At 51.0% G+C, this 9,659-nt stretch overlaps 2 protein-coding genes across 2 annotated transcripts in view; both read left to right on the forward strand.

Moving 5' to 3' along the window:
- The first annotated feature begins 607 nt into the window (after positions 1 to 607).
- ARMCX1 (armadillo repeat containing X-linked 1) overlaps positions 608 to 9,659 on the forward strand; it is a 36,332-nt gene continuing 27,280 nt past the window's right edge. Inside the window, exons 1-2 of the mRNA XM_029240843.1 lie at positions 608 to 667; positions 944 to 1,034. The gene's annotated coding sequence lies outside the window, so the exon portion shown is untranslated. The remainder of the gene's footprint in view (positions 668 to 943; positions 1,035 to 9,659) is intronic.
- ARMCX4 (armadillo repeat containing X-linked 4) lies at positions 630 to 8,847 on the forward strand. Its single transcript, XM_029240842.1, has 3 exons — positions 630 to 667; positions 944 to 1,034; positions 1,383 to 8,847. The coding sequence occupies exon 3, from the start codon at positions 1,528 to 1,530 to the stop codon at positions 8,509 to 8,511; it is 6,984 nt and encodes a 2,327-aa protein (XP_029096675.1). The 5' UTR covers positions 630 to 667; positions 944 to 1,034; positions 1,383 to 1,527; the 3' UTR covers positions 8,512 to 8,847.

The raw sequence follows: 9,659 nt of genomic DNA on the forward strand, positions 1-9,659 counted from the left end.
TTCCACCCTGCCCATTTCAGTGCTGGAGAAGCCCTAGGTTTTGCTTGCCAGAGAACAGATCTCTAAATCCAGTAAGGCAGGTACTGGGACCCATGTTTCAGATGCTGGGATGTCACAAGCACTCAAGTTTCACCTTCCCTTTTTTCTCTGTTTTTTCCTAGGTCTTCCCATAGGGCGATAGTAGGGCTGTTTACCACTGAAAGCAAGGGAAATTGGGAGACTGGCCTGGGACCATGGAGGTTGGTGTGAAGATGGGCAGTGCCTGGGGGTAACAAGAGAGGGTGGGCATATGAGGTGGCTGAGACTTGAGACGGTCCTCTCAGTGGAGGGTTCTTCTGCCTCTCCTACACTCTGCCAGATTTCCACAGTGTTGCTACCCCCACTACTGATTTCAGTGCAGGAAATAGTAGAAATATTGGGGTAAGGGTGGGCCGGAGTGTGACAGAGAGAAGACTTGAAAGGATGGATCATATTAGCAAACTGGACATGTGCTCTCACAAGGCAGGGACTGGAGTCAGGGATCAAGGTGCTTGTTTGTTCTGTGAAGGATCTGGTCTCTACTATCTGTTTGTTTACTTGTCCACAGGTTGGTCTACAGGTCTGAAAGGTTTGAGATCACTGGAAGCAAAGAAACAAGAAGGAAATTATCCCTGATCAGTATAGACTGGTAAGAGGCTGGGGACTGGCTGGGTAGACATCAAAGGTGGGTTGCTGGAGACCAGTGCCCATCCAGTAGGGCCAGTGTCCAGTCTGGAGGATCCTCAGTCTCTCCTTTTTCCAGTCACTTTTCCCACTATCTCTTCACTTACCCCACACCTTCACCTTTATTTTGGCACAGGGAGTGGGGCGAATTGAAGGGGATAGAGAGGTAGTTTGCTAATAATATATCTGTCACAACAAGAGCAAAATCTTCACTTCCGCCTGTCTATCTGTCTGTCTCTAGGTCCACAGATCTCATGAGTTTATAGATCTACTTTAGGGTATATCTCCAATCAAGAGAAGGAAAGAGGAGGGAACTGCCTTGATCATTACAGGTTGGTATGAGGGTGGGGACCTGTGGGAGTGGTGACCAGAGTAGGTCCAGTAAAAATCGAAGTCTGAGGGCTTCCCAGTCTTTACCATTCATAGTCAGCCTTACCACCATCCTTTCCACTGTTCATTTGGTATAAGGAAATGTGTACAGAAGTACCTTGGGGGAAATTGTTGGGCACTGGGGAAGATGGAGAGGAGATAAAATAAAAGGGGTGGAGAGAGCATTTGCTAATCATCCTTTTCTTCCACCAAGCACATCATTTTTACACTTTCCTGTCCTTCTGTATCTATCTGTGTGATGCACAGAATTAGAAGAGAAATTTTAGTGCATTTCCTTCCTCCACTTCTAGGTCCACCTCCAGTGGCAACTGTAGTGGCCTTTGAGTGGCTGAAGACCAACACCCTCACAGGCCTATGCGCAGACCTACTACCCACTTTTCGCAGCCTGATTGAGCCCCTCTGTACCTTGTTCGTGTCTTCAGCAAGGGTGATTACATGGGTCGTGTTCAGGAAGTGGGCTGGGTGACCGCAGGACTGATGATCTGGGCTGGTGCTTGCTACTGCATTTACAGATTAACCAAGGGAAGAGCCCAGAGTGTGAGGAGACTTGCCAGAAATGGGTCCAGAGTCAAAATGGAGACTGTGGTTGGGATACAGAACCAGACCTTGGCGATGTGTGAAGCCATGGTTGGGACAGAGATTGAGACTAGATCCAAGCCCAAGACTGGAGCAGGAACTGGAGCAGGAGGTGGGGCTGGGGCTGAAGTAGAGACTAATACCACTGCTACAGCCAGAATCAAAGCCAACTCTCAAGCCAAGGCATGGGCTGAGGCAGAGACAGAGACCCAATCTGAGGCCAAGACAGTGGCTGGAACAGTGGTCATAACAGAGGCAGTGATTCTGACTGAGGCCAAAGCCAGTGAAGTGGCCATGAAAGAAGCAGTGACCCAAACTGACTCTGAGTCTGGGAGACTAGTCAAGAAAGAGGCAGTGACCCAGACCAAGGCTAAAGCTTGGGCACTTGGTGCTAGGGCAGAGACCAAGAAAGAAGCAATGACCCAGACCAAAGCAGAAACTCGTATATTGGCTGAAAAAGAGACAGAAATGAACAGAGTGATGGTGACACAGAATGAGGCCTTGGCAGTAATCAGGGAAGTGGCCAAGATGGGTACCATAAACAAGATTGGAAGTGTGGCTGAGACCAAGTTGAGAGCCCTGGAAGAGACTGTGAGTGTGGCCAAGACTCAGTCTGAGGCCAGGTCTGGTACCTCAGTTGATGCTAAGGGAAATCATAACACCAAGTCCAAGGCAGAATCTGGAGCAGACATGAAGTCCTGTGCACTGTCTCAGGCTGTGGCCAAGATCCAGGTTGACGACATGCTTGGTACTGGGGTTGAGGCCAAGGGGAACTGCAAAACTGTGTCTCAGGCAGGGTCTGTGGCAGATATGAGGGCTTCTGCTCAGCCTCAGATTGTAGCCAAGACTGAAGCTGTGCCTGGGGCAATGGTTGATGCTGGGGTTAATACCAATGCCATGTGTGAGGCAGGGGTTGGGGCAGGTACAAGTGCTTCTACGCAATCTCAGACTGTGACCAAGAAACAGGCTGAGACAATGTCTAGTGCCAGGGTTGATGATAGGGGAAATAACAATGTCACATCTAAGGCAATGACTGGAGCTGACACGAGGGCTGCCGCTCAGCCTCAAGCTGTAGCCAGTGCTCAGGCTGAGGCTACGTCTGATGCCAGGGGTAAGGGTAGAGGCAATTCCAATGCCGTATCTAAGGTGGGGGTTGGGACAGACACTGAGTCCTATGCACAGCCTCAGCCTAAGGCCAATGTCCAGGCTGATGCCTTGCCTGATGACAGGATTAAGGCTCAGGGCAATGCCAACACCAAGTCTAAAGAAGAGGCTGGGACGGACACAAAGGCACAGTCTCAGACTTCCACTAAGAGCCAGGCTGAGGCTCTACCTAGTACCAGAGGTAAAGCTAGGGGCAAAGCCAAAGGCAAGTGTAAGGCAGGGGTCGGAGCAGACATGAAAACCTGTGCACAGCCTCAAGCTGGGGTCAAGGCCCAAGCTGAAATTTTCCCTGATTCCAGGACTGATGGCAGGGGCGATCCTGATACCATTTCTGGGGCAGGGGCTAAGGCAGAACTAAGGGCCTGTGGTCAGCCTCAGGAAATGGCCAGTTCCCAGGGCGAGGCCTTGCCTGGTGCCAAGAAGAAGGTCCAGGACAATCCCAATGCTGTGTCTAAGTCAGGGGCTGGGCCACATGCAAAGAGCTCTGCACAGCCCCAGGCTATGGCCAATACCCAAGGGGAAGCCTTGCCTGGTGTCAAGAATAAAGTCCGGGGCAATCCCAATACTGTGTCTAAGGCAGGTACTGGGCAAGATACAAAGGGCTCTGCCCAGCCTGAAACAGATACAACAAGCTCTGCTCAGCCCCAGGCTGTGGCCAGTTCTCAGGGCGAGGCCTTGTGTAGTACTAAGAATAAGATCCAGGGCAATCCTAATGCTGTGTCTAAAGCAGGGACTGGACCAGATACAAAGAACTCTGCCCAGCCCCAAGCTGTGGCCAGTTCCCAAGGTGAGACTTTGCCTGGTGTCAAGATTAAAGTCAGGAGCAATCTCAACGCTGTGTCTAAGGCGGGGGCTGGGCCAGATACAAAGGGCTCTGCCCAGCCTCAAACAGATACAACAGGCTCTGCTCAGCCCCAGGCTGTGGCCAATTCCTGGGGTGAAGCCTTGTCTGCTACTAAGAATAAGGTCCGGGGCAATCCCAATGCTGTGTCTAAAGCAGGGGCTGGGCCAGATACAACGTGTTCTGCCCAGCCTCAAACAGATACAGCAAACACTGTCCAGCCCCAATCAGTGGCCAATTCTCAGGGTGAGGTCTTGCCTGGTGCCAAGAATAAGGTCAGGGGTAATCCCAATGATGTGTCTAAGGTAGGGTCTGGGCCAGATACAGTGGGCTCTGTTCAGCCCCAAGCTGAATCTAATTCCCAAGGTGAAGCCTTACCTGGTGCCAGAAATAAGGTCCGGGGCAATCCCAATGCTGTGTCTAAGGTAGGGTCTGGGCCAGATACAAAGGGCTCTGCCCAGCCCCAGGCTGCAGCCAATTCCCAGGGTGAGACCTTATATGGTACTAAGAATAAGGTCCGGGGCAATCCCAATGCTGTGTCTAAGGTAGGGTCTAAGACAGATACGAAGGGCTCTGCTCAGCCCCAGGCTGCAGCCAGTTCCCTGGGTGAGGCCTTGTGTGGTACTAAGAATAAGGTCCGGGGCAATCCCAGTGCTGTGCCTAAGGCAGGGGCTGGGCCAGATACAGCAGACTCTGCCCAGCCTCAGACAGATACAACAGGCTCTACTCAGCCGCAGGCTGTGGCCAGTTCCCAGGGTGACGCCTTGCTTGGTGCCAGGAGTAAGGTCAAGGGCAATCCCAATGCTGTGTCTAAAGCAGGGACTGGACCAGGTACAACAGGCTCTGCCCCACCCCAGGCTGTGGCCAATTACCAGGGTGAGGCCTTGCTTGGTGCCAGGAGTAAGGTTAGGGGCAATCATGTTGCTGAGTCTAAGGTAGAGGCTGGAGCATGTACGATGGGCTCTGACCAGCGTCAGTCTGTAGCCCATTCCCAGAGTAAGACCTCGTATGGGGCAAAGGACAAGGCTATGCGTAAGTCTGAGGCAGAAGCCACAGGAGATGCCTCTGTAAAGCCAAAGCCGAAGGCTAAGGCCACGCCCACTTCTGAGAGTGAGGGTGGGGCAGGCACTCAGGCCTGCAAAAAGTCTCAGCCTAAGGTCCATGACTACTACTGGAATGGGATTGGTGTTGAGGACTGGATTGCTTCTGAGCGGTGGATCAAATTCAGGTTTCAGGCTAGGGATGGATACTGGGAGAATAGCATGTCCTGGGCTGATGATGAGAATGAAGCCAATGTTGAATCCTGGAGTGCAGCTAGGGGTGAGAATGAGGTTGGTATTCAATCCTGGGCTGGAGCTGGGGACCAGACCAGTGGAGGGCTCTGGGCTGGGAGTCATGCCAGTGAACAGTCCTGGGCTGCAGGCCAGGCCAGTGGGGGTTACTGGGTAGAGGCTGGGAACAAGGCTGTTGGAGGGTCCTGGACTGTGGCTGAGGACCAGGCCAGTGGGGCTTCTTGGGCTGGCACTGGCAACCAGGCTGTTGTGGTGCCCTGGACTGGAGCTCAGGCCAGTGAGAGTTCCTGGGCTGGGGGCCAGGCCAGTGGGGTATCCTGGACTGGGGGAGAGACCATTGGAGTGTCCTGGACTGTGGTTGAGAATCAGGCCAATGGAGCATCCTGGGCTGGGGCTGAGGCACAGGCCAGTGGAAGGTCCCAGGATGGGGCTGGGATTCAGGCTAATGGAGGGTCCTGGGCTCAGGCTACAGCTGGGAATGTGGTTAACATTGGGTACTGGGCTGTGGCTGTGGACCAGGCTACTGGAGGGTCCTGGATTCTGACTAGTGATCTGTCTGGCGGTGCATCCTGGGTTGGGACTAGTGATTTGTCTGGTGGTGGATCCAAGCCTAGACTTGAGCATCAGACCAATGAAAATGTGTCCTGGGCTGGAGCTGGGCTGGGGCCTGAAAACCAGTCCAGTGGAAGGGCCTGGGCTGACGCTGCAGACCAAGCCAGTGGAGGGTCTGGGCTAGGGCTTGTGGATGAGTCCAGTGGTGGGTCCTGGGTTACAGCTGGAGAACAGCCCAATAGAGGGTATAGGCCAGGGCTTGCAGACCAGTCCAGTGTTGGGTCCTGGACTGGCACTGGGAACCAGGCCAGTGAAGGATTCTTGGTGGGGGCCGTGGATCAGGCCAGTGGGGGCTCTTGGACTGGGACTCGTGATCAGCCTGGTGGTGGGTCCAAGCCTGGATTTAAGGATCAGGTCAGTGAAGAAGAGTCTTTGGCTGGGGCTGGTAGCCAGGCTGGTGGAGGGACTAGGTTGGGGCCTGAGGACCAGTCCAGTGGAGGGTCTTGGGCTGACTCTGGGGACCAAGCCAGTGGAGGTTTCTTGGTTGGGGCTGTGGACCAGGCCAATGAAGGGTCCTGGGTTGGACCTGGGCATCAGGCTGGTGGTGAGACAAAGCCTAGATATGAGGATCAGGCCAAATCTGGAAGAGTGTCTTGGGCTGACAGTGGGGGCCAGGCTAGTGGAGGCCAGGCTAGTGGAGGGTCTACACTGGGGCCCAGGGACCAGTCCGTTGGAGATTCCTGGGCTGGCATTGGGGACCAGGCCAGTGGAGGATCCAGGCCAGTGCTCAAGGATCAGTTCACTGGATGGTTCTATGCTTGCAGTGGGAGTCAGGCCAATACAGGAGGTTCCTGGGGTGGGGCTAGTGGCCAGGCCATTGGAGGGCCTGGGCTTGGGCCCATGAACCAGTCCAGTGGTGGGTCCTGGGCTGATACTGGGAGTCAGGTCAGTGGAGGGTCTTGGGCTGGGGCTGGGGATCAGGCTGGTAGCTGTTCCAAACCTGGATTTGAGGATCAGGCCAGTGGAGGAGCGTTCTGGTCTGGTGCTCAGGACCATGCCATTGGAGGGTCTAGTCCAGGGCTTGCAGACCAGGCCAGTGGTGGGTCCTGGGTTGGTACTGGGAGTCAGGCCAGTGGAAGGTCCTGGATTGTGGCTGGGAATCAAGCTGGTAGCTGTTCCAAACCTGGGTTTGAGGATCAGGCCAGTGGAGGAGGCTCCTGGGCTGGCACTGGGGATCAGCCTTGTGGAAAATCCTGGGCTGGGTCTAAGCCTGGGAATGAGGCCAGTAGAGGGTCTAGCTTAGGGCCTGAAGAGCAGGAAAGTGGAGGTTCCTGGGCTAGGCCTGGAGACCAGACCAGTAGAAGGTCTCAGGTGAGTGCTGGGACAGAGGCCAATGAAGGATCCTGGTTTGGGGCTGGGAGTGAGGCTAGTACAGGGTCTTGGTTCTGGAGAGGGGAAGAAGCTGGTATTGTGTCTAGCCCTGGAGATAAAAATGAGGCCAGTATTGAATCCAGCTCAGTGGTTAGGGAAGAGGCTTTCATTAGTTCTAGATTTGGGGCTGAGAACAAAAACAGTATTGGGTCCTGGATCAGATCTGATGAGGCTGCCTGTATGGATTCCTGTGTGGGGGCTGAGGCTGGGGCTGGGGTTGGGGCTGAGGTCAGGCAGGAGTCTTGGCTCTGGGATGGAGATACAGCCACTACAGGGTCTAGGCTTGGGGTTGGGGAAGAGGCTGGCATGGGGTCCTGGACTTTGGCTGGGGATGTAGATGAGGATGAGCTAAGTAGAGCGTCCAGCCCTGATATTGAGGAGATAAGTTTAAGGTCCTTGTTTTGGGCTGAGAGTGAGAACAGTAATGCATTCAGATCTAAGCGTGAGAAAGATGTCAATTTTGAGCGTAGGGCTGGAGGTAAGGCCAGCACCAAGGATAAGCTTGAAGCTGCTGGTGGAGTCGATGTAAAGTCTTGTTTCTGGGATAGTAATGAAAACAGAAGTGAGGACAAATCTGCACCTAAGACTAAAGCCAAAAAGTCAGCTGAGTCAAGAGTCACATATCCATCTATGGTCCCTGGGGCAGGAATGGGGTCATGGGCGGGAGCCATGATCTGGACAGAAATGAAATTTCCATATCAAAATGAATCCTGCTTCCCACCTGAAGATGAGCTCAGAAAGCAGATCAGGTCTGGGGAGAAAACTCAGCCTTGGGCCTGCCGCTGTAGACATGAAACTAATATGGATCCACGAGAGCTTGAAAAACTCATTTGCATGATTGAGATGACTGAAGATCCTTCTATTCATGAAATAGCCAATAATGCTCTGTATAACAGCCGTGATTACCCATTCTCCCATGAAGTCATTCGTAATGCAGGTAGAATCTCAATTATTGAAGGCTTGCTCAATAATCCCTACCCCAGTGTTAGGCAGAAGGCTTTAAATGCACTGAATAACATCTCGGTGGCTGCTGAAAATCACAGGAAGGTTAAAACATACTTAAACCAAGTATGTGAAGACACCATCACCTATCCCTTGAATTCAAATGTGCAGCTGGCTGGATTGAGATTGATAAAGCACCTGACTATTATTAGTGAATATCAGCATATGGTTACAAATTACATTTCAGAATTTCTTCGTTTGTTAACTGTGGGAAGTGGAGAAACTAAAGACCATATTTTGGGAATGCTTTTAAATTTCTCTAAAAATCCATCTATGACAAAAGACTTGCTCATTGCCAATGCACCAGCATCACTGATTAATATCTTTAGCAAGAAAGAGACAAAGGAAAATATTCTTAATGCTCTTTCACTATTTGAAAATATAAATTACCATTTTAAAAGAAGAGCAAAAGTATTTACCCAGGACAAGTTCAGTAAAAATTCCCTTTATTTCATATTCCAACGACCTAAAGCATGTGCCAAGAAACTTCGAGTCTTAGCAGCAGAATACAATGACCCTGAGGTGAAAGAAAGAGTTGAGCTATTATTAAGTAAACTCTGATTAGTTGTAATTTTCCAAACAAATTTGAGTAATATTTGGGTTTTGCAGCCTGGAAGTAATGCACATTGTAAATTGCATTATAATTTCTAAAGTGATGTTGCTTATGATGGTCGTTAGCTGGACCATTTTATGAACACCAAATGAATTCAATTTTGTACTGAAAATACATGTGTTGATTTTTACCTTGTCTGGATTGAGATATTTTTGGTATGCTTCATGAGCAGAAACTGAGCTGCTTCTTCATAAGTAAGGTAATCTTTGGTCCTTTGTGTGGACTTATGTTTATACATTTGAGACTTTATTTTTATGTCATCAATAAAGTTGTGTGTTTTAAGCAGAAAAAAAAGACACGTCTTTGTCCTTGAATCTGTGATCTATTTGGAAAGGCAAGATGTATGGAAACAAAAAGATACTAACAAAACCCAAGAGCCTATGATCATAGCCAGCTGTTTCCCATTAGTGCTTAAAGGCAGAAGAAACTTCTGCATGCAACAGTGTTCAGGGAAAGTTTTGCAGAGGAGGGGGCACTTAAGTAAGCTGGGCATGAAAGACAGGATAAAAACAGGGCAGAAGGGCATTGGAGGAGGGAGGAGTGACGGGAAGAAAGGCATGGAGGTGGGAATTTTGCTCCACAGAGGAGACTGGCCTGCCTGGAGTACAAAGTGTGGGGAGGGGAGTGATGGAAAATACAGTCCAGCAGTTGGGTGAGTCCCATTCATGGAGGATCCCTGATTTCTAAACTGAGGCGTCTGTATATTCTACCCACTTCTGGGAGACACGAAAGCCTTTTGTGACCAGAGGAGTGACAAGATGAAAGGAACATTATGTGACTGACTTGCGTGCAGAATGGGTCAGAGTTGGGGTGGGGACAGGATTGGCCACTGGAGATTGGAACACCACTTAGGAAGTTACCACCATAGTTCAGGCATAGTTGCTAAAGGCGTGAAATTTCACTGGTGGCAATGGGAGTGGCAAGGGGAGGAAGGAAGTGAGAGTTGCTTTGAATGAAGAAGTGCTGGAACCTATCCTGGGGACATACAGAGAGGGACAATTTTATTGTAGGGTCCTGAGGGCATTTGATAGGAAAACATCCTCTTTCTTGTCCAACTCTGGTGTCTATGGGAGTGAATATGTTAGTGATTATTTTG

The sequence above is a fragment of the Monodon monoceros genome, unplaced genomic scaffold, assembly GCF_005190385.1.
Source record: "Monodon monoceros isolate NGI ecotype Baffin Bay Population unplaced genomic scaffold, NGI_Narwhal_1 Super_Scaffold_22, whole genome shotgun sequence".
Lineage (NCBI taxonomy): Eukaryota > Metazoa > Chordata > Mammalia > Artiodactyla > Monodontidae > Monodon > Monodon monoceros.